Raw genomic sequence first — 26,292 nt, 5'->3', positions numbered from 1 at the left:
TTTCTGGAATTAAATAGTGGTAATGGTTATACAATATTGTGAATATATGAAAAAACACTGAATTGTGTACTTTAAGTAGTGATTTATGTGTTAAATTTTTGCAATAAAAATTGCAAAAAAAATCATTTTAAAATTGAATAGTTCTCCCCAAAATGCATGTATACACCGATTCTTATTTTCATACTCCCATGATAATGTCCCAAATGTGTCAGGATGTTAGCATTTTTGGAAATCTTTATTCTGATCCTCTCTCTACTACTGTGTACCTCTTTTAACATGTATAGGACCAAGACTCTCCTCTCTTATATTCAGCATCTTAAATTGTGGAGTTTTGAAGGGACACTGCCTAAGCATCCTTGTCATATAACCTTGTAAACACTGGTTCTTCAAAATTCCACAATTTAAGATGCTTAATGCTGATATAGGTATAGATGGATAAATAGCTGTTAGATAAACATATGCAAAAAATATAGTAAGAAACATTTTCCTAATATCAAACTAACTGCTCTTTCACAGGCTACTTTAGAAGTAATACTAATTCATTTTGTCAAAATTATATGTAAATAATTTGCTCAATAAAGAGTATTTGCTTTAAATTGCATTTATTTACTTATTTTTATATTTTGAACCTTTTCTATATTTCTGTATTCTAAACCAACACTAACATTCTATCAGCAAGAACTTACCCTAAGCATAGGGCCATTTTGAAACACATGTGGCTCATCACATACCACACAGTATTCATTTAATACAGGGATCCGCTGTTCAGCAAACTCAATTGTCTGAATAAAACAGTAAGGAAAAATAATTAAGACAAGTTCATAAATGATTTTAAAACCCAGTAGGAATTAAAATATTTCTACAGTGGATAGAGTTTTGGCTCATACCTGCACGAGGAAGCCGCGGTCTCGTACTGGAATGCATTTTGCACCATTTGGCTATAAAAAGCAAAGTAAGAAAACAATAATAATTTCTTTAATTTAAAAATGTATAAATTACAGTCTTTTAGTCTTTGCAATAGTGAATACAAAAGTGATCTAAGAGCACATGAAAAATGAATTGAGTCACTGATGAGGACATCAAAATTAAAAACCTTTTTGTTCACTCTATAATAAATACCCTTTTCTACCATTACTAATGCAATTTTTGCCTACAGTAAATGAATAGCATTCTTAGTTGCTGATCTTCTAGCAAAAATGACTGGCATCTTTACATGATCACAAAAACTCATTTCTTCTGTTACTAATCAGCAAATGCTCATACTCTTCATTAGGGAACATCAGTCTTATTTTACAATTAGATACAATTATTCCTCCAAATAAATATTAGACAGCTACTGAAAGTGTCATAACAGAAAACTATGTATTATGCTTAGCCATATCGGAAGTCATTAAGGCATTTTCTTTTACAGAATGTCTGAAATGATCTTTCTTGGATGAAGCTGACATGGGAAACATTCCACTGTGTAATTGTTCTACATTATTTGCTCTATGTCCTTAAAACTTATCTTTGAGTAGGAATGGGCTTCTAGGATGCTCATGTGAAACTGACAACATATTCAACTTTTCATAAAATAAATATACAGTATAGTTTACAATTTAATTTTGGAAATAAACCTATATAAGAATAACCTTACTTTCCTAAAAGCCTTTATTTTTTTCAATTTCATCTCTTGCTGAGTGTGTATACACATTAATGGTTAGAGTTAAACACACAACCCCAACATACACACATATATATTTAGCAAAAGGAAACAAAACTTTTCATCAACTGTTTTGAATATGTTAATAATATACATAAGACAGGTCTATGAATTTATCATTAGCATGAAATTGGCTATCATGCCAATCATGCTAGTGATAAATTTTGTGTAAGCGTTATTCTTGATAAATACCATCAAAAGGACTTAAATTATTAAAGTAATCTCCTGGTCCCATGTCCCCCAAAAACAGCTCCAGCATAAAGTGACTTCAGTATAAAAGGGACTCTAAAAACAACTTTAAGTGAAGCTCTGGGATAAAGCGATAAATGCTGCCTCTCTCCACAGGTAACAACATGCATGGGCAAAGTTCTCATATATGTAATTGAAAGGGAATTACTCTCAATTTAACCACAAGAAAAATGTGGTCCTCCACCACTCATGTGAGAAGACCAGAGATTAGATACACATACTTAATGAAACATTAAAATTATATGCTTGTTTAATAAGTAAGGGCTTTGTGAATCCAATGCATTTCCTTCTGTTTTCAGTAGCATTTGTTACTATGACAAGAATTTGAACTGGACTTCAAATGGGTAGCTACATTTATTTTTTTTCAGAACCAAAGATGACATTTCAGTGCCAGTTGCAAATGTATGGTATGCAAAACAATATCCAAAAAGATATTTAAAAATGGTAAATTAAAACAAAGTTTTGCTTCTTTTTCCACCAGATCTTATAAGAAAAAAAAAAAAAAATTCGACTGCACCTTAGCTAACATTTAAGAACTCAAGATGAAAATATTTACGCACAGCAGGCTGAGAAGATGAAGATGAAGATGGTGTTAGGATACCAATAAGCCCTGAGGTAAGAGAGAGCCTCCTGCCCTCTGCGTTGGGTTCCTTGAAAAGCTCAGTTTTGGATGACTTGGGGGCACTGGAGTAGGACTTGCTGAGCAATTTGTGATTTTTCAGTCCATACAATTCTTCCATTCTGAGATTACTAGAGTAAGACCTGCTTAACAGTTTGTGGGGCTTCAAGTTTGTGTTGTGCTCACATCGCGGATCTCCAGAACAAGATCGAGTCAATAGTTTATGCGACTTTAGAGTGAGGCATTCCTCTGACTTAACAGCTGCAGGGCAGGGACGGTTCAAAAGTTTGTGCGATTTAATTGTTGTCATAGCCTGCTCAGCCCTGGGATCGCTGGACAGGGAGCGGCCAAAGGTCCTGTGTGACTTTGTGGAGCACACATCATCAGTCTTGACTGTGCTGGAACAAGTCCTCCGCAGCAGCTTATGCGTTTTAGAGATTCCGTCCTGCTCAGATTTCAGTTTTGATTTGCTTTTACCACAACCAGGCGGAGGATAACTTGGCGACCTTCAAAATTGAACAACAATTAATACAGGGCAAATCACAGGTATGGCAGACCATGAAGAAAGCTTGTCATTCTCAAACTCAACTTGACTGTGCTACAAATATTCTACCACCTCATTTTAATATAGCCTACCCAGTCAAAACTGAAATCAAAGGTATGTGCAGAATGATCACAGGACTTGAATCCCATTTTTCCTGAAAAGCAAAAAAAAGTTTCTAAGATTTTGTTTCCCTCCTATCTATCCCAAAGCCCTATAATGAAACTAATTTTGGTAGGAAAAACTCTAGTGATTAAAAAGCAAAGAATGTAATTTTAGCAAATGTAACCAATGTTAAATAAATATTAATAAAAACTCTAAACAGAGAAATGAATATGTTTTTGATGGAATGCATCTAACTCAGTCTTTTCTTAGAGGTTATAAAGAAAATAAACAGATGCCAATACTATAGAAAGAATGCTGTAAGTATGAACTGCATCACACACACAGCATTTAGTAAGACAATGACGAAGTTGCCTGTTACCAACCTGCGCAAAGTAGAAAATAAATGCAGGGGAGACTTCACTTTCTTCTCTGACAACTTTTTATTGTGCAGGCAATTGGATTTTTCTTTGCTCTGTTTCCACTGCTGTGTAACAAATGTCTGCATGATTCTGTCAATCCAAAGGTAATTCTGTTATCACCACTCCAGGGCAATTTCAATTAATGTTACTGTATTTATTATGTAGAAAATGCATTTATCAAATAAAAGCAAGCACACGGAAATCAGTGAGATGCTAATTTAAAATCATACAAGATTTTTCATCCATAGGAAAGCATCATATAACAAATTCCCAGAACTTAACTGTGACTAGTTATATCACAGTAAATAATAATGATTGCTATTTATTTAAATAATTAAATTATAATATTACTAGGATATAATTCAAACGACAGAACAATAAAGATATAAAAAGAATTATAAAGACGGCCTTCAGGATCAACAACTTGAGCTGAAGTGGCAAAAAAATCTAAATTTTTGGTGCTAGAAATTCAATTTTTAAGAAAATATTTGTTACTAATTATAATGCTATGTATTAAGATAGAAGTAAAGCCATTTTCTTTTTACTTGACTTGCTTCAATATCTTCTTCATGAAAAGGAAAGTAAAGCTATAAAGTCATACATAAAAAGAAAACATGCAGAACTTGCTCTATGTAGAAATATGTGGTCAGCAAATTATATCTTCAACACAGCCCATTTACCTTTGAATATACTATACTAAATTTTAAAAACTGGGTACCCTTAAATTTGTTTAGTTAATATCAGAAGGCAGGATGTTGGTAACTCCTAATCTCGATATTTTCTATGTCAAAATCACTCCATCAGTGCTTTATAGTAAAGAATTCCAGAACGTCAACTGTGGACTTGGACACACTGTTCTTATCTGGGAAAGGTCCCGGGCTTGGATGGCTTCTGTATATCTCCATTTTCCACACGGCAGTGGCCCTCAACACTAATACTTAAGTAGACGTGAAATTTTACAATTAAACATCAAGCATGCAATAAATTAAACTTTTTTTCTTCAAAAATAACTTCAGGATTGCCTGTTTTTTATGCTCTTTTCAGTTATTTCTAACACATTGCTTTGGGATCAGGAAAATGATCCCAATATTTGTTTACCACTTACAATATGTCACGGAGTAAAACAGAAATGTTACAGGCACATTTTTCCCTCTAATTTTCACAGTACCCCCAGCAAGTAGCTGTTATTCCACACATTTCACAAATAAGAGAATGAAATCTGCCCAAGTTAGCACAGATGCAAGTGACAGAGCAGTAGTACGTATATTATCAAATGGGTTTTGATACGTATAACATGTGTTATTCAAATGGGACAGACGTGACTCTTAGCACAACGCCAGTTACTAAGTTCTCAGGATCCTTCAGGTCTTAACAAATTAACTCAGATGACCAGAAAGTATATCAGTTAGGTTTTTTTCTGCTAGTTTTGGTAAGTTCAGAAGAATAAACAGTTACATATTGAATTATTTTGGGGTCCTTTTAGCAGTGGAAGTGGTGAGAAAAAGGGAATAAAACTGCAATAAGTGATGCCATGATTCCAAATTCACAGTAAATTTGCTCAGTCAGCACAAGAAACATTTTATTCCTGTTTGAATTTTTTTACCCAAAATTTCAGCAGGATTTAAATGTAATAATAAGATCATCATTTCTCCCTGTACCTAATTTGAAATTTCCACTGACACAACCCTTTGTATTAAGCAGAGTTAGATTTTCTTCCCATAGAAAATTGCTACTCCTATGCACCATTCTCTAAGAAAGATGGCAAGTGCTTGCCTAATCTTGATAAGCTAAGTGGAACAAAAAACCAAACAGGTCAAAATGGCTAAAAAGTTTCCCACTTTTATATTACATTAGGATTCAAAGTGTGATTCAACATCTAAAATCAATAATTCTTAAACTTGAATACCCAGGTACCTAGTTGTTCTTGGATGCAAAAGAAGTGTTTTCTAAAAGACGTTCAATGTTGTGTTTAATTTCAGGGGTAATCTGGAGTATACATATGAGCACATTTGGTATAACAACCACCTCCTTATAATAGAGAACCATGAAGGGACTTCAGTATTTACATTTGAGTTTGTGTTTACTATTGTGCTGGCAGCACCAAAAGGAACTACTACCATTGCCAGTGATTGGCTGATGGTAGGGGAAAAAAGTGAAAAATTTCAAAGTAAAGTATACATTTCCATCAAGTCAAGAGCAGATGATGTCATGGCCAACTATGTGAAAAAAGGTTCCAGGGCAGTGGAAAAAGCACGTACATAGGGATGACATCATACTGTTTTACATGTTAATTTAAAAAAAAACTATGCACTAGAGCAGCCAGTATTATATTCGAATTGTGATGGTGAAATAGCTTTAGCAAAATAATATCATAAACCAAATTAATAGTATTACTTTGAATTTCAAGTATTTTATTTTGATTTGCACTTAAGTTGTAAATTGAATTTCGTTTTACAAATGTAGGGAACTCTACATATGAAAAATTTATACCTAATTTTACGTTGCAAATATATTTAAGGGAAAACTGAAGATCTGTAATATTTTCCCCCCTTAAACACAACTAAGGTTTGATCAGTGCAGACTCAACATAAAGTCATACAAAAATCAAAGATTATTTCCATTGTCTGTGATATGCTGAGCCTTTGAATGACAGGATACCCTATATAAGACCAATCACTATATCTGTGATATCTGTGTCAGGTCAGCCATGAGAAAATACATGAATATTTTTTCTTTTAGGCTATTTTGACTTCACATTCTCTCAATATTCATTCAATGCCAAACATAAATTCCACATCTTATCTCAAGCAAAGGAATATCCAGGATTATATGAGAAGCAGATTAGTTTATGGGTCATAAGTACTGGTTTAGAGTCAAATCCTGGCTCTATCACTTTCTTGCTGTATGACCGTGAGCAAGCTGCTCAACCTCTCTGGGCTTCAGTTTCATTATCTAGGAAATATGAGAGTAACAAGACCTATTTCATAGAGTTGTTGTAAAGATTAAATGTCTTCTTATATGTTAAACACTTAGAATAGTGCATGACACAAAATAAGCACTGCGTGAGCATTTGCTGTTGCTATTGTTGATAAGATTATTCTGCTGTCTGAAACCACTAGAAAAAAATTTTCCTGTGAAAAAGTTATTCAGTAAATAAGAGTGTCTTTTATTTACTGAAAACCAACTGATAACAAGGAGCCTAGATTCTAAATCTGCCTTCCTAACTTGCTGATGTTTCTAAGAAAATAACCTCTTTATATTGAGTTTCTTTTTATAAAGTATTGTGAGGATGAAATTAGATTGTTAAAATTATGGGATTTTAGGCTGGCAGTGACCTTCAGGATCATAGCCAAATCTAATTATTTATAATTAGGGAAACAAACATATCAGACCAAAATTTCTCAAGGATCATAAAAAAAAAAAAATCTAATCTATATTAACAAACTTTCCACATAGCTAATATTTATCCCTAAAAGCAAGTAACTCTTTAAAAACATTAATCACTTGGATAGGGATATTAATTAAATAGGTTATATATGTTACTAGGTACTTAAACAGTGAAAAAGGCACATAGCTTTCTTTAATTTCTCAGAGTTGGGATTATATATACAATTTTTTTTTTTTTGCTGAGCCTATATAATGTACCCAGAAGCCATTAAGGGTAGAAGGCTATTTATTCCTAGACTTGTGTGCTTTTGTAATTCTTATCTTACTTTGATCAGCTCCATGCCACTTAAAAAAAAAAGTTTGTAAGTGGCTTATAAAAGTACACAAAGTAGAAGAGTATAAAAACAAGGGAGGAAATTGAGTGAGGAAAAAAATAATAGAATAAAAAAATGTGTCAAGGTGAAATGGTGCTCAACTTGGATAACGCCATCCATGCTCATCATGGAGGCAGGCTCCATGCTCATCTCCAAGACATGCAGGATATGGGCACGATGCAGGAAACAAAATCCAATCAAAAAAACACAACCAAGTGCTCTGGGAAAGCATACCTAATCCTAGAATGGAAAACTGAGAAAATTTATCCTGTGAGTCCTTATAAGAGAACACTACGTTACATAATATGCTAAACACATATTGTAAATTGAATTTAATTTTAAAGATGCAGAATTCTAAACATTACGGGTTTATTATCTAATTTTATATTTGTATATCTTTGAACTCAACATTGGGAATTTGTAAGAATGTTTTTTCCTTTCAAATGTAGTAGGCACACAACTCACATTTGAGTAGTGCTGCCTCAATTTAAGTCATAAAAACTTCAGAAAATTCTAGAGCTCTGTAATACATACAAAATCCTAGATATCATATATGTGGCTTCCTACATCAGGCAAAATGATCTCAGTAAGTCCCCTATTTCATATATCAAATATAGTTTCAATAGGTTTTTCTTAGAATATTGCTCAGTAGAAGCCCACATATGATTTCAAATTTAAATCCATTAAAATAAAAGTGATCATATAGACTGCATCACTATGAAAGGCCTAAACCAGGCTTTAAGTATACAGTTATCTAATGGTCTTTCTTGACAAATTTACATTTAAGCTAAATTTGCAGATTTGGAAGAATAAATAATCCTCTGGGAATTCTCCATAAACACAAATTCTTAAAGCTGATATTAAGTATAGAATTTATTGTTTATATTCTGACCATGGCAAACTGAGGTATGTGCCTAAATTTTAAAATTCAGTTCAAATTGGGTGGCTTTATGTCTTCTTATGAAATCAAGGCCCACCTAGACTCTATGTCTAAAGAGAAAGCTGTATTCCCCCTGTGTGGAAGGTTGGCGAAGGAGACCATGTGGATGGCATCATTATTTTCTTCAGGGAAAACCACAACAAGCCCTCTGGATGCATACCAAAACACAGGCCAATGGGTCCCAAAGGTCTGTGTCTCAGATCACATCAGTGATCATCTGATTTTAGAAAAATTTGAGAGTCAATTCTTGCTTCTGTAATTTATCAGTGTTCTCTATTTACTTCTAAGATGCAATTTTCTTTTTTTTTTTTTCTGGTGCCATTGTATCCTGGCTCTATCAGCGTTTTCTTTTTCTATTTTTTAAAAATACATTTTTATATAAAATAGACTTAAAGATCAGAAAACAAAATCAAGATCCAAACAGGAAATAAAGTATTTATTTAAAAAACGAATGTTTCAAAGTGGTAGGAATGGGAAGTAGGTATAGTGCAGGAGTCCAGGGCCAGTGGCTGCCCACCTCTGGGCCCCAAGGAATGAGCAGTGAGAGCCCTCAATAGAGCCCAATAAGAAAGAAAGTCATGTACACGCTGCAGCCTGGAGCAGAGCAGCAGGCTTCAGTGGAAGGACTGGTCAGCTCAGGATGACCTCCTAGGGAGGAAACCAGGGCAGTAAGTACTTCCATCTTACTCTCCTTCCTCCCTCCACTGGTCATGTTAGGGACTCAGAGCCTATGTCTACACAGGTCAGCCTCCCCAGGTAGAGTGCAGGGTGATGGAGGAAAGAGAGTGGATCTGGGATGGCAATAGAAGGACCCTGGCCCAGGTGGAAAAGTGAGGCCTGCTAATAAATTATCAATGCAGCTTTTAGCATCAGGATGATTTCCTCTCTTGAGGGACTTGCTTCAAAAAGTTCTTACTGAATAGAAGGTTTTTGTTTGTTTATTTGTTTGTTTTCATGAACAAAATGAGAACTCGGTTCACTTTAGCAGAAATTTATTTTTTTGCACTTTAGCAAACTTACTTTTTCAGCTGATGTCCCAATCCAAATCGCTCTTTTGTGGAAATCTGAAAGACATCAACAGTGGGCACTAGAAAGGAAAAAGGATCACAGTCACGTATTGACTTGAAACTGAAACTCAACCATCAGCCAGGAAAAGGCTGAAACTGCATTATATATGTGCATATACATATACACACTTAAAAGCAGTGCACATACAGTCCTAAACAATGCTATTTATGCTATATCCACACAGGAGATCATTAATGGTCATTATATATTAATGTATAATATATGTAAATGTAAGAAAGAATGATCTCCAAAGTAAGCAACAGCTGAACTGGCCACATGTAGGACAGTTAGTGCATTACTTTTTAAGTGGAAGAAAGACAACATGTTTGCATCTACAAACATCATTTTTAGAATAAAACAATGGGAGATAAGAAGGCACAGGAGATTTCCTTTTCACGTGATTCATACTTTTACCAGGTGTATATATATATTTAAATTCATTAAAATATATATATATGTTTAATAATATATATGTTTAAATATGTTAAAATATATGTTTATATATGTCTAAATATATATATATTTTTAATCGGTAACTAAATATATAAAAATACATATATACATGTATTTCTTTAAATCAGTAACTATGTTAATTAATAACTTCTCTCAAAAAAGTCACTCATTTTTCATTATTCACTGGTTTAAAGAGTATTTCTTGCACTCATCACTCCAGTCATTTCAGATGAAAGAGTAAAAACACACACGAATATCCCTGCGTCCATGAAGTCGGAAATCCACTGGGAGGAGGAAGATGAAAAACAGATAGAAAAAAAGATACAATGCTAGATGGCAAAAAAGGCTCTGGAGAAAATAAAGATGGGGAAAAACATATGGGCTGCAGGCTATGTGGGCTCAGGTTTAAATGTTAGATAAGAACAAGCAGGAAGAAAATGTCCCAGCCAGAGCCAAGAACAAGGGCAAAGACCCTGAAGAGAAAATATGCTGAAATATTCCAGGAACAGCTGGAGAACAGTGTGGCGAGAGAACTGAACAAGGTCTCATGTCAGGAGATGAGAGCAGGGAAGGAGCATGGTGGAGCTGTGCAGGATCAATTGGTCAAAGAGCAAAGGGAAAAATAGGAAAATCAGTCAGGAACTTATTGCAACAAGTGAGGCAAGATATATAGAACTTGGGTCTGTGGAGGTGATGAACATTTCGGATTCATACTTCTAGGAGAGTGGACAGATTTTGCTGGTGGACTGGATTTGAGGTGTGAAAAAAAGAAGAGGAGTTAAGGATGAATCCAAAGATTATGGCCTGAGCAACCAGAGGGATGAAATTTACCAATTCCTACAATGTGAAAGACTGTAGGAGAAACAGGTTTGGAAAGGCAGATAAGACTAGTTATTTGACCAAATACTTTAAATTTGAGATGCTTATTTGATACTAAAATGGAAATGTTAAGGCAATTGGAGAAGCCCAGCATTTAGGCATTAAGGTGAGAGGAATGTACTAAAGATATAAATTTGGAACAGTCAGAGTGTGTGTGTGTGTGTGTGTGTGTGTGTGTGTATGTGTGTGTGTATATATATATTTATTTAAAGGCATGAGGCTGGATGAGAAACCACTTAGTGAGTGTAGGTAGAGGAAAGAGAAAGTCTGAGGATTAGGCCCCGAGCCCAGCTCAGCAAAGAAGGCTGGGGAGGAATGGCCAAGAGGATGGAAGATTCCAGAGTGCCGCTACCTGGACACAAATTCAAATAAGTTTTTCAGGCCAGGCACGGTGGCTCATGCCTGTAACCCCAATACTTTGGGAGGCTCGGGCAGGTGGATTGTTTGAGCCTAGGAGTTCAAGACCAGTCTTGGAAACACAGGGAGACTCCATCTCTATTAAAAAAAAAAAAAAAAAAAAAAAAAAAAGGCATGGTGACATATGCCTGTAGTCCCAGCTACTTAGGAGGCTGAGGTGGGAGGATCACCTGAGCCTGGAAGGTTGAGGCTGCAGTAGCTGTGATAATGCCACTGTACTACAGCCTGGGTAACAGAGCAAGACTCTATCTGTAAAAAAAAAAAGAAAGAAAAAAAAAAAGATTTTCAAAGAGGAGGTAAACAACTGTTACGAAATACTGCTAAATCAATTAAGATGATAACTCAAAATAGGTTATGAATCATTTGGCAAGAATGAAGTTACTGATGACATTGACAAAAGCAGTGTTTGAGAAATGATGGGACTAAAATCTGACTTGAGTGGATTCAAAGAGAGAAAAGAAAAAGGAAAATGAAGTAAGCTAATAGAGACAACTGTAATCAAGGAAATTAACAGTCAAAAGAAGCAGAGTATTAGGGTCCCAACTGAAGAGGCATTTGAGATCAAGAGGGTGTTTTTGTTTTTGTTTTTGTTTAAGACAAGAGAAATATATGCTGATGTGAGTCTTCTAGGAGAAAAAGAGAAATAAATAGTACAGGAAGGAGGAGGAGAACTGAATTGCTGGGATGTTGTCCCAATTAGGTGAAAGGGAACAGAAACTAGTGTGCAAATGAAAAGATGACATATGGGAGCTTAGATAGTGCCATTCATAGCAACAGGTGGGGCAGCAGATAATTAGAGCAAAGACTGTGTTGCTCATAGGACCTTCTCAGATCACACATCCTCTGTATTGTAAGCCAAATGGTATCCCCTGTTGGCCACTACTTTGGGACACAAATGCTCCATCAATCAAGGAAATTGGGTGTTTGTATCACCAAAAAATTAGTTCGTTTCCTGAGAACTCCTTAATCTTTGTACAGAGAGTAAGGTATAGAGTAAACGTCACTCCAATCCCACTTAACCCAAACCCAAGGCTTTCAAAATTCAAAAGTGCTAAAAACATTCTAACATCTTGAAAACCTCAGTGGAATTAAATGAGAAAGCACTGTATTTTCTCTAAGAAGACTGAAGAAGCTACAATCTCTTCAGAGGCAGACAGAAAAAGTGGGAAGATGAGGGCAGAGAAACAAAAGACATCTACCTACAAAAATGTAGAAAAATCCAAAATGCAGTAGAACTAATGCCTTTACTGAAGAAAACTGGGTATGATATATACGTAGAAAGAAAGAAGGGTTATATAATACTAGATATAAATGTTTATCCAGAACATACAAATTATTCTTATAAATTGATAATACAAAGACCAAAACTTAATCATACTATGCATGACTAGAAAACAAGTGTTAACATTTATCAAAATAATTTTTCTAGAAAAATATAAATTTCAAACATTGACTCAATTAATAGCATAAAATCTAAATGAACTATAATTTTGGAATATACTAAAAGAGTTCATAAAATTCTAAAATTTCCAAAATTCATAAATTGGAATTCATAAAATATTCCAAAATTCAAGTTCTAAAACACATATTACTAATAAAATAAATGTAATTAATTATATTCAGTGTATTAATGAAATATGTTAACAAACAGAAAAACAAGAGGTTGGAGTGTATAGGACCTCTGTACTAGCTGCAATTTTTCTGTAAATTTAAAAACATTTTAAGTTCATTTTTAACAACATTTTAAAAAATTAATACTTTCTTGATAATCAATAATAAGTTAGAAAATAAAATGAACTATAAAAGTCTAATTATCCAAATAAGTACTCAAGAATAAACATAGCTAAAATTAGTGATCTAAGCAAAACAAGCAAACAAACAAACAACAACAACAACAAAAATCCCCAGAACTGTACCGATACATAAAACTAGAAACTACAAATAAATGTTCTTTTATAAGAAAAGAACCTGACAGAAAGTACTAGTGACATATTTTCATGTTTTTAAAAAAGGTCAAAGTTATTCAATGTTTTCTTATCTCTCATATAACTGCAGTTGGGAAGTGAGGGCTGCCCAAGATATGTGGAAATTATTCTAATGCACTGATCATGCAAGAACAGAGGTACCAATAATGAGATGATATGCACAGAAATCATTTTAAAGTACTGTTAGTTGTTTATCATTTTCAACTAAAAACAGCTTTGTCCTGTGATGAAAAACTGCATCTCTATATCAGCAATTCCAGAAACTATACATTATCATAAGAGTGATAAATTATATCATATCTTTATTTAAAGTATATTTCCCCATATATAATACAAATAATCCTTATCTTTAGTTTCAAAGTGGATAAGGAGGTAGATGTCTTCAATTCATATCATTCCCGTTCTCTCACAGATATATTGTCAGATTAGCTGTAGCCAAATCTTGATGTTTAAATAACTGTTATTTATACATTTCCAAAATGTAGGAATAAATCCTTTTCAAAAAGAACTGTTAAGTATGTCAGTCTAGATCTTGAATTAGCCATACATTTCTTGTAAGTCCATTTTACTATAAATGCTGATACCTTCCAAAGACACATTGGAAACACTCTTTTTAAATCACTGAATTTTTAAATCACTGAATTTTGTTATTTCAAAAAGTTTTCATAAAAAATGTCAAATACCAACTTTTCATAAATATCATTGTAAAAGACTTTTGCATGAATTGAAGCCACTAGTTATCAACAGCTAACATACTAAAGGGATCTGTAAGATAAACAATAATAAAATTCAAAGACAGGAAACACATTAGAAAAATAAAGGTTTGACAAAGCAACATAGAGAAGGAAAATTCTATATGGTTAACAGATATTTGGAGAAATTCTGATGAGTAAGTAGAGATGCGCAATTGAAATGATAATGAGTATGTGCTCTCAGCTCAGATTAGACCAACCCATAAAAATTCCACTGTTCATAAGTTAACAGTCATAAAGTCCATAAAATAAGTTATTTAAGGACACTCTTTGCAGCACTGATTATGGCATCAGGGATCTGACCATAATGTAGGTGGCCATCACTAAGAAAGTAAATATGTAAATTGTAGTGGATCTATACTATAGTATATATTAGTGTACATAGAGCAACAGGGCCAGCAATTCTGTTGCTAAGTGGTTAAGAGAATAAAATCTATAGCACAATAGCATTTATGTAAATTTAAAAATGTCTAACAGCATTATGCATTTGACAAGGATATACACATAGGCCATTGTGTTTTGTTTGCTCTCAAGTCCATTCCTCATTCTTCCACCTTTAGGCTGCATTTCCATGGTCCCTTGCCAACTACCTTCTGGTTAGGTTTGACTAATGGAAGCTCTGGACTTGAGGAAGAGACAGAGAAAGAGAATCAAGGTACTATTTCCTTTCTTTTTCTCTCCTCCCTTCTACCCCATCTCCCTTCTCCCTCTCCCCTTCTCTCTTCTCTCCTTTCCCTCCTATTCCCTCATCTCTCTTTCCTTCTCCTCTCCTGTCTTGTGTGGGCATTTTTTAGCAGTTGTCATTATCTTCTCCATGGTTGCAGCTCTTTACCAGACATGTCCTATTTCTGTGGCCATAACTCCTACAGAGCAACTCCTGACATGGTTCTAGAACCTGTAAGATTTCCCTGATATTTGGATTCTGTTGCATACCATCCCTTTTCCAGTGTCACCCCAGCCCCAAGGGACTGTAGTGATCTCTTGCTGTCATCTTCCTTAGTGGTCTCCTCCTACCACTCTCTGATGAGCTTCACCATCCTGCTTTTCTTCCCAACTTTTTAGCCACTGGTTTAACTAACTCTTTAGGTTTAATTTTTCTACCTGAGATACTAGAGTGGTTTGTTTTCTGATTGGATTCTAACAGATGTAGTATCAGATATTGGGAGAGGTCTCAGGCAACACACCGTAAAATGGGATACTGAAATTGAGAAGTTCATCTGCTTAACCTTAATAAGGTGATAACCTATTTACAGATGGAAACTGAAATAATGGTATTCTGTGACAGCCAGAGGCATTATGGGCATAGCACAAACACTCTTCATAAATATTTTCTCACTTTTTTATTTCCTAGCAATAATCCTAATCATAAGTTAGGATAAAACCTAATTATTCTCCTGGAATAATAAGTTAAAAGTTCCTTTTTAGTAACACTGTCTCCAGTTCTATCCATATATTACATATTACTGCACAGTTTCAATCATATTTTCCTCAAATTTTCAATAAGAAAAAAATATCTTGGGGAGTTTACTAGTAAGATGGTAATGTGAGTGAATACTTTTGCACAAACACAGTCATAACCAGTGCCTAATAGAAATAGGAGAAAACCAGTAAAAAAGACCAGAAACTTGGAGTAATGCCATCCCCATGTGAGAAATGCCCAGCAAATTTTGCACAGAGCAGATGGAACCAATCCTAAGGGGCCCTACAGGATGGATGCAAAACTCTCCATTCTATGAAAGAGACAGATGCTATAAAAAAAGTCAACCACCGCTGACACCTCTCAGAACAGGGAGCAAATGAACCCTAAGGCAGAGAAGACACTCTAGATTGGTCTAGCAGGGCTTCCTCCCTCTGCAGATGCTACCTTTTTCGTGACCCTGGACCCATCATCCTTAGTTCTCTCAGAAGCAGACCTTGAGTGCAGACAAGGGACAAATAATGTACTCGGAATTGTTCTCAGGAGGAAACAATAAGAACAAGCGAGAAGGGGCTAGATAGGAAAAGAAAAAGCCAAGCAAGGGTACAAATCCAGGGAAAGTTCTAGTTTCCACCCCATCTTTGTACAGACTTGAAACAGAGTAGCTAGGCCACTGTACCCTCACACTAGTGACACCTCACAAGAGTGAAGGGAAGATAAAAAAACTGCCAAGTACTTACCTGCACTCCCCAGGAAAGAGAAAGCTTATATGTCCAAGGACAAGCTACTGAGGGTCTCAAGTAGAGTTGTTAGCAGCCAAGGGTGCAGAAATGGGGATGGGAGCAAGAGCTGGGAAAGGGGACCCAGGGGAACAGGGTAGGGTACTAGCAGAGCTCACAGCCCTCCCCTCCAGCGGGCAGATCTCAGAGCTGCCAGCCCCAAAGTAGGGTCAGTATGGAATTCTCTTTCTTTCCTCTTATTAATGGAAGAAATTGTTCACACATCACACTAATTTCCAAAAGAAGAACATTTCAACTCTTGCTTGTATATAATATTGAGGAAAACAAAACTCCATCTATAGGAATAAAATGATAAACCTTTGACAATTACTGATTGATGTTCACAACAAAACTCAAAATGACACTAAACAAATAAAATGAAAGCGACTGGTGATAAAGGAGGAATAATATGGAATCAGTAAAGAATATGGCCAAATTAAAAATACAACGGGAACATTAAATTTAAGATGAAATCACGAAAACAATTCACTCAGTGGAGCAGAAGACAGATTGGAAAAAACATATAAAGTTTTCAGATATGAAGGATGAAAGAATTAGAGAAATGAAAAACATGGAGGACAAAAGAGTTAGATCCAATCAGGATATTGGGATTATCAGGTAAAGAAGGAATAATAAATAATTACATAAAATGCACTTGAGGTGAATTAAGACTCAGTCAGGTACACCATGCAAAAATAAATACAGAAAAACTAGTATCAAGGAGAAGAAGAAAAGCAGTCCAAAAAGTACACAACAAAACACAAACAAATCAAAACGGACTTCTTGCAAATAAAAAGAGTTAAAATACTTCAGGCACAAAATGAGAAGTTTCTAAAGCATTTTTGCTTTTTGTAGGAGGAGAACTATCATGACCTCGCTAATTTTACTTGGACAAGTTTGTCTCATTCACAAAACAGAAAGTCATTCTCAGGTATGAAAAAAGAAAACATAATCCTCAGGTTTCCTTGGTTTCCAAATTGTTAAATATATAAATCAACCAATATAGATGAAAGAAAGAGCAGATGAGTTGTGACACTAAAGGAATTGTACTGAACATTAAAATAATCTAACCATGAGTTAAAATGAGTGTTAAAATATTTACAAGACCATGCAAATGTAAAAAATCTTTAAAGAGATATTGTGAAGGAAAATATCTCCCTTACATTCAAGATTATATCAAAAAATAAGTATCAGAGGTAAGATTACATAAAAGCTTGCTTCAGTATCATCTCACACAGATGGGGTTTGGGTGAGTAGAGATTAACCAGCCCAATTTCATTCCTAACCCTAAATAAAGTTCAGACATAAGGATTTCCTTTTCTTTTAATCACCATTAAAATAAAATCAAATGACATTTCAAATCACTAAAATAAGAAAAAAGTTAGCCATATGGCTGAATATGTGGGGAAGGAACAAGAACACATACAACTATGCACTGAAATATTCTTCATATATTACAAATCATTCCCTTATGGCGGATTTAATGACTTGAGGACAGTCTCATGACTTAACATCAAGGTGCACAGCTATTTATAAAATTCTTTGTCAACTTTATAAAAATAAATCATATACACATAGAAAACAGAAACAACACCAAGCCATTTAGCTTTCTTATTACAAGAATTATGAGAAATTACTTTTCTTTACATATTTATATATCTGAAATTATCAGAATAAAAATATTTTAAACACTTATTTTTTCTTGTCCAGCATTAAATCAGTTAGAATATGTAATTTATATTATGCATTGATTAATTTGAATAGAATGTATTATGCAAAGACAGAAAACAAGTGACTAACTTTAAAAATGAAAGATTTTTCCTGTATTTTATAAATCTGAAAGAACAAGTATGTTTCCTATGTGACAACAAACAGTAGATGTATATTCCCTGATATGCCTAAAGGAAAAACATGCAGACATCATAGTAACTTGTGTGGCAGATTAAAGATGCCCATGATTTCACAAGGTGCTGTCTATGTTCCTGTCCCTTGATTCTGGGTGGGCTCTTCAACTGCTGTGATCAACAGAATACAATCAAAGACTCACTATGTCTTTTCCCGGTTGCTTCTACATCCTGTCTCTTGCAACACTTGCATTTGCATCCCAGTCCCCATGGTATAAGAAACCCAAACCACATGAAGAAGCTATGTGTCAGACAGGTACTCTAGCCAAAAGCCTCAACTGAGTCCTGAGATGACACCTGCATCAACTGCTAGCCATTTGGACGTCCAACATCGTGTGTATCCAACTCAGTGAGGCCTTGATTCGGCCCCAGCCCCACCCACATACGACTGCAAATCATGGGAGACTGCAAGCAAGAAGTGCCCAAAGAATAGTGAGAGGTAAGTTTTTTTAAGCCACTAAGTTTTGGGATTTCTTTTTTAATGTAGCAGTAGATAACTGGAACAATGTAAGTAGATACAATTGTGTGTGTGTGCATGCATGCGTGTGTGTGTGTGTGTGTGTGTGTGTGGTAGAAGGTAGGAAAAAACATTTTACCAAGTAAATTTTGGCAAGACTTATGATAGGGTCCTTTGTTGTAAACAGCTATGAGTTGAAATATAATAGCAACATTGTCCCTCAAAGATTCAGCAAACAAATACACTATTATAATCTCCATTTTCAAAGACAGAAATATATTGCATTAAAATTAAATCTCAGAATCAGAGAGAGAAATAATTATATCTAAGGAAAACCCAAAATATATATATTTACTGAGTTTCTACTACATGCAAAGTACTCCTTTGCATTTTTTAAATGTTTGTGTCTCAGAAACTTGTCAGTTTCTGAAAATCTATAAAAAGAAATAAAGAAATAAAATCTATAAAAAGAAATGTTATGTTTCTGTTTCCATAAGTTATATTGGCAATAAACCATCTTTCTTAGAATGCAAACTTCTTTAAATACCATTATCAAGATATTTAGCACTTTTGCTCAGAACTGACAAATGAACACGCATTTTGCTTAAGGCATAGTGCACAGCTAATTAATATTAAAAATAATAAAGAAAGAAATAAAACTAACCTGGGCCATTTAAATACTGCGTAAGTGAACAGTGTAGTCGAACAATTATAGGTTCTGTTCGAATTACTTCCCAAGCCACAGCAATCTCCTCCTGCACAAATATATTTAAAAGATGAATTAATCATTTTTTAGAGTTCAAAATGAAAAAAAAAACACACACACAAACTTTTAAAATTTGTGTTCGCAAAATGCATATAACATGAAGGCCTATAAGTTATCTCAAAACCCACTGTTGCATGAAAATATTGGCCTTCTATGTGTGAGAACTAAAAATGAACACTTAAAATATAACAAAGTATTATAAAAGCCCATAAATTTCAGATAACATTAGAAAAAACAATGCAAATATATATGTTTATAAAATCTCTGCTTCTTTGACAATCACATCAATTCTTCACAAAGCACCTTAACAGTCAATATGTAACTAATAGTATTATAAGACAACTAAAAATTAAATTTCCCCCAAAATAAAATAAATGTATTTTAAATGCATCATTCATATTACATAAAATTGATACTTACATCAAGAAAGCTAACATCGATATGCAGATCAATATCTACATCATCAATGGCTCCATATTCCCTGAAAGCAAAAATTAACATTATTTTTTTCATTTTAATGATGCTTAAAAGATGGTGTGTGTTAGGTTATTTTATTTAAAATTTTAAATCACTAATTCTCATCCTTGATTTTGACAAATAGCTCACATCTAACTGTAGATATGAAATAACTAATAATCTAGTTGGACTGTCATTTTTCTGTTTATACCACATAGATATCTTTCTATTGTCTTGTACATGCACATGCATACATAAAATTAAGAGTTGTTTGGTTCATAGTTTTAAATATTCCGTTTTCTGTGGCAAATTAGTCAATCTTCCCATATGACTGCTTTGTTTTCACTACACTCTCTGAGGATAAGGAGCTGCTTCTGAAGACAAGAAAGGAGTTTATGACATGAGGAAGGAGTGTGGGGAAGACACACAATAATGCGCCCATAATTTTTCCTTCTAGTTAGGCATCAGTGGTTTAGAAGCCAATCTAAGTGTTCTGCCACTTAAATGTCAGTGTTTTGATGGGCAGCTCTAAGAGTCTGATATTTAAAAAAAAAAAAGTAACTGTAGTGTATTCTACAGGAAGGAATTATGAAGACCAACTTTTTTACAGTGCAGGTACTGCCATGAACCAGCATACTTCTTAAGCAAATGAAAGAATATAAAAACAAGTTTTAATATTCTCCATATATACATGTCTGTATTTTTTATATTCTTATAAAACTTTGAAGTTACAAATGCTATACATAGTGAGAGATAAAAACCACAGAAATAACCTAAATGATGAAAGTTAATGACCAATATTTACTCAGCATTGATGTGCCAGAAATTGTTCTAAAGATCTTACATACATGTGATAATTTAATACAGTACTCACAAAACACCTAAGGCCCTACTGCCATCTCCACTTTATAGATGCATAAATTGAGGCCCAGAGTACTAAAGTAACTTATCCATCATCACTCTATAGCAGAGCTGAGACTTGAATACATGTATTTTAGTTACTATTCAAGAAACTAGTACTTTGTGTTCAAAACCAGGTCAAGCACTAATGGATGATCTCATTAGGTCTTCATCACAGCCTTGTGAGGTGGATAATATTATGACATTCATTTTGCCGATGAGAAAATTAAGATTTAAAGATGTGAAAAAAGTTGCCAAATGAAAAATAAGTTAGTGGGGAAGTCGGGAATTGAATATATGTCCAACTCTAAAACTGTGTAAAGTATGGTATCTGGCATATAGTTAAGTACTCACTAAAAATTTATGTCTATTATGTATTCAAGTAATAGAATTATAACAGATAATTGTGGCACTTTATAGAGTTCAGAGAAGAAACTTTTAATGACTGAATAATTTTATGTGACTTAATGAATAAAGGAATCTAGGGGATCTTTTTGCTTTCTAATATAAATGACCAAAAACCAAAGCATATTAGAATATAAAGCAGCCTCTGTGCTTTCTCCATTCTCTCCTTTAAAAATACATTAAAACATTGAGCACATTTTCAACTTTTATGAAATTATACTCTTATTCTTTCATGGTTAATATCTTTAAATATTATATAAAGAAAGGGATAAAAATGATTTGCATAGGTATCCCTTTTTAAAAACCATCAAAGCATCATAACATCTGTGCTTTGCAAACTATTTTCAAACTATTCTAAAAATTTGAAGAGGAAGGAATTCTTCCAAACTTGTTTTATGAGGCCAGCACTACCCTGATACCAAAACCATACAAGGAAACAACAACAAAAGAAAACTACAAGCCAATATTCCTGAAGAATACAGATGCAAAAATCCTCAACAAAATCCTAGCAAACTGAATTCAATAGCACATTAAAAAAACCATATGCCATGAGCAAGTAGGATTCATCCTAGAGAGTGCAAGATGATTCAACATACGCAAATCAATAAACATGATACATCACATTAACGGAATCATGAAGAAAATATTATGATCATTTCAACAGACAAAAGGCATTTGATAAAATTCAACATCACTTCATGATGAAAACTCTCAACAAATTAGCTATAGAAGGAATATAACACAATAGAGGCCAAATTTACAAACCTACAGCTGACATCACATTGAATAAGGAAAAACTCAATGCTTTTCCTCTAAAATATGGACCAAGACAAGGATGCCCATCTTCACCAATCTTATTCAACCCAGTACTGGATGTCCTAGCCAGACCAATCCGGCAAGAGAAAGAAATAAAGGATATCCAGTTAAAAAAGAGGACACCAAATTGTTCCTGTTTGTGGATGACATGATCATATATATATAAAACTCTAAAGACTCCACCAAAAAAACTGTAAAACTAATAAACAAATCTAGTAAAATTGCAGGATACAAAATCAACACACAAAAAAATCAGTAGTGTTTCTGTAGACCACAAATGAACTATCTGAAAAATAAATGAAAAAACAAATCTTATTTACAACAGCTATGAAAAATAAAATATATAGGAATAAATTAAACCAAGGAGGTGAAAGATTTCTACAATAAAAAATATAAAACATTAATGAAATAAATTCAACAGGACACAAAAAATGCAAAGATAATTGCTTGTTTACGGATAGAAGAATATTATTAAAACATCCATACTCTAGCCAAAGCAACCTACAGATTCAATGCAATCCCTGTCAAAATATCAATGACATCCTTTACAGGAATATAAAAAAAATCCTAAAATTCACATGAAAGCACAAAAGACCCCAAATAGCCAAGGCACTGAGCAAAAAGAACAAAGCTGGAGACATCACAATACCTTACAAAGCTATAGTAACCAAAACAGCATGGGACCAGTGTAAAAATAGACATGTAGACCAATGAAACAGAATAGAGAACACAGAAATACATCCATACACTTAAAACCAACTGATTTTCAACAAAGGCTCCAAGAACACACCTTGAGGAAAGGGCAGTATCTTCAATAAATGGTGCTGGGAAAACTGTCCATGCACAAGCAAAACAATGAAACTAGACCCCTATCTTCATATACAAAAATCAACTTAAAGTGGATTAAAGATTTAAATGTAAGACCCAAAAATATAAAATTACTGGAAGAAAACACAGGGAAAATGCTTCATGGCATTTGTCTGGCCATGGATTTCTTGAATAAGAATTCAAAAGCACTAATAACAAAAGCAAAAATGGACAAATGGGATTACATCAAACTAAAAAGGAAACAACACAGTGAAGAGACAACCTACAGAATGGGCGAAAATATATCTGCAAGCTATGCATCTCATGAGGGGTTTATATCAATAATATATAAGGAACTCAAACAGTTCAAGAACAAAGACAAACAAACTAATAATCTGATCTTAAAAGGGGCAAAGGCCAGGTGTGGTGGCTCATGCCTGTAATCCCAGCATTTTGGGAGGCCAGGCAGGGCAGGTCTACTGAGGTCAGGAGTTCGAGACCAGCCCAGCCAACATGGCGAAACCCCATCTCTAATAAAAATTCAAAAAAATTAGCCAGGTGTGGTGGCACGCACCTGTAGTCCCAGCTACTCAGGAGGCTAAGGCATGAGAATCGCTTGAACCCAGTAGGCAGAGGTTGCAGTGAGCCAAGATCACACTACTGCACTCCAGCCTGGGTGACAGAGTGAGACTCTGTCTCAAAAATAAAAATAAAAGGCAAAAGATCTGAATGCGCATTTCTCAAAAGACATACAAATGGCCAACGGGTACATGAAAAAATGTGCAACATCACTGATCATCAGGGCAATGCAAATCAAAGCCACAGTGAGATATCACTTCGCTCCAATTAGAATGGCTGTTAGCAAAAAGATAAAACATATAACAAATGCTGATGTGGATGTGGAGAAAAGAGAATCCTTTTGCATTGCTGGTGGAAATGTAAATTGGTATAGCCATTATGGAAAACAGTATGAAGTTTCCTCAAAACATTAAAAATAGAACTACCACGTGACCCAGCAGTTTCACTATTGGGCAATTAACCAAAGGAAATGAAATCAGTCTGTCCAAGAGACATCTGTGCCCCCATGTATACTGCAGCACTATTCACAACAGTCAAGATGCAGAATTAACCTAAGTGTCCATTATTAGATGAATGGATAATGAAATGTGGTACATATACACAATAAAATACTGCTCAGCCATAAAAATGAAGGAAATCCTGTCATTTGCAGCAACATGGATGAACCTGGGGGACACTGTGTTAAGTAAAGTAAGCCAGGAAAAGAAAGACAAACACTGCATGATCTAAGTCATTTGCAGAATCTAAAAAAAGCTGATCTCATAGTAGTACAGAGTAGACTACCAGAGGTTGGGAAGCATAAAGGGAAAGATGATGAAGAGGAGAAATTGGTCAATGAGTACAGTATCACAGTTCAATAGCAGAAATAAGTTATAGCATAGTAGAGTGACTATGGCAAACACTAGTATAATATATATTTCAAATTAACCAGAAGAAAGGATTCTTGATGTTCTCACCACAAAAAAAGATCAGTGTTTGTGGTGATGGATATGCTAAACACCATCATTTAACCATTACATAATGTATATATGTATTGAAACATCACATTGTAAACCACAAATCTGTACAATTATTGTGTGTCAATTAAAAATAAAATTTTAAAAATTGTGTAAAGCACAGTATCTGGCACTAAATAAAAATTTCTATCGACTATTCAAGTAATAAAATATAATCCCTTTTGTAGGGTTCAGAGAAGAAATTTGTACTGATTAAATGGTTTTATGTAATTTAATGAGAAAGGGAAAGTGGGAGATTTGTTTGCTTTTTGATATCTATGATCAAAATAATGTCAGCATATCCAAATATAAGGTAGTCTGTGTGCTTTCTCTGTCCTCTCCTTAAAAATATATTACAACATTGGTCGGGCGCAGTGGCTCATGCACTTTGGGAGGCTGAGGTGGGTGGATCACTTGAGGTCAGGAGTTTGAGACCAGCCTGACCAACATGGTGAAACCCTATCTCCACTAAAAATACAAAATTAGCTGGGTGTGGTGGCAAATGCCTGTAGTCCCAGCTACTTGGGAGACTGAAGAAGGAGAATTGCTTGAACCCAGGAGGTGGAGGTTGCAGTGAACCAAGATCGTGCCATTGCACTCCAGCCTGGGCAACAAGAGCAAAACTCCATCTCAAAAACTAAATAAATGCATATATATCTATGTGCGTGTATGTGTGTGTGTATATATATATATATATAGAGAGAGAGAGAGAGGGCACATTTTCATTTTTAAGGAAATTGCACTTTTTATTCATGGTAATATTTTTATAGGTTACATAAATAAATGAATAAATATTTACATAGGAATTAATTTTTTAAAACCGGCAAAGCATCAATAATGTCTGTACTACATGATAAACATTAAAGGATAAGATTATGTGCAAATTTCGATATGAAAGTATACAGAAAGTACGACAAGAATAAGAGCCAAGCAAATGAACACTTTCATCTCTGCCTTTAGTTCAGGGTACAGCAAACATTTTCTGTGAAGATGAAGACAGTAAATATTTTAGGATTTTCAGGCCACATACAGCCTCTGTTGCATCCATCTTTCCTGTCTGTCTCTCTTTCTTTCTTTCTCTCTTTCTTTCTCTTTCTTTCTTTCTTTCTTTCTTTCTTTCTTTCTTTCTTTCTTTCTTTCTTTCTTTCTTTCTTTCTTTTCTTCCTTTCTTTCTTTCTTTTCTTTCTTTCTTCTTCTTTCTCTTTCTTTCCTTCCTTCCTTCTTTCTTTCTCTTTCTTTCTTTTCCTTCCTTCTTTCCTTTCGCTTTATCTCTTTCTTTCTCCTTCCTTCCTTCTTTCCCTCCCTCCCTCCTTCCTTCCTCTCTTTCTTTATTTCTTTCTTTTTCTTTCCTTCCTCTCCCTTCCTCCCTTTCCTTCCTCTCTCTTCCTCCCTTTCCTTCCTTTCTTTTCTTTCATTCCTCTCTTCCTCCCTCTCTCCTACTTTCCTTCCTTCCCTCCTTCCCTTCTTTTTTTCCTTCCTTCCGTTCTTTCTTTCCTCTCTCTTCCTCCCTCCCTCCCTCCTTCCTTCCTTCCTTCCTTCCTCTCTCTTTCTTTTTCGTTCTTTCTTTCTTTCTCCAACCCTTTTAAAAAGTAAAACCATTTATAGTTCACAGGACTCTTCAAAACAAACCTCACAGCCCAATTGTTGTAATTTGAATGACCCTGAACACTGGCAAATATTTAATAAATACAATAGATCCGATATCCATTGTGAGGCATGTAAAAAGAAAGAGCCACTAAACTGAACAATGAGGAAGGATGATGAATGACGTTTAAGAAAAGTTTCCGTGTGTGAAGAGGCCCTGTCTACAACCACACTTCACTAACATAAGTTAATCCTAAGAAAATAGTAACAAATATATTCAAAGTCTTACCTACAGCCATGTGTGTAAGAGCAGAAATTGAGAAAATAAATATAGAATAATAAGGAAACAGTTAAGTAAACTATAGCATGTTGTTAGGAGAAAAAATTACCCATTAGTGAAGGAGTCAATACAAAAATATTCATATCCTGGGGGAAATGTTGCAAATATACTGACAGGCAGATTATCAAAAAAGCATGGAAGCTAAAATGATATTTTTAAGAAAATAGAAATAGGAAAATCAAGAGTAAAAACAGTAC

The 26,292-nt window shown here is 34.5% G+C and overlaps 1 protein-coding gene across 4 annotated transcripts in view; it reads right to left on the bottom strand.

Annotated features, from left to right (window-relative positions):
- The window catches only part of PARP8 (poly(ADP-ribose) polymerase family member 8), a 191,918-nt gene that overhangs the window by 46,882 nt on the left and 118,744 nt on the right, over positions 1-26,292 (bottom strand). For all 4 annotated transcript variants that reach the window (XM_021939359.2, XM_017959529.3, XM_021939360.2 and 1 more), the window contains 7 exons: positions 19,634-19,694; positions 19,112-19,202; positions 9,357-9,423; positions 3,600-3,725; positions 2,512-3,076; positions 888-938; positions 687-782 (listed from right to left, as the gene is read on the bottom strand). In XM_021939359.2, coding sequence (XP_021795051.1) covers positions 687-782; positions 888-938; positions 2,512-3,076; positions 3,600-3,725; positions 9,357-9,423; positions 19,112-19,202; positions 19,634-19,694 — 1,057 coding nt within the window. The remainder of the gene's footprint in view (positions 1-686; positions 783-887; positions 939-2,511; positions 3,077-3,599; positions 3,726-9,356; positions 9,424-19,111; positions 19,203-19,633; positions 19,695-26,292) is intronic.

This window comes from Papio anubis, chromosome 5 (genome assembly GCF_008728515.1).
Source record: "Papio anubis isolate 15944 chromosome 5, Panubis1.0, whole genome shotgun sequence".
Lineage (NCBI taxonomy): Eukaryota > Metazoa > Chordata > Mammalia > Primates > Cercopithecidae > Papio > Papio anubis.
Note: the sequence above shows the minus strand (reverse complement) of the source record. Positions and strands in the feature narration are given on the sequence as shown.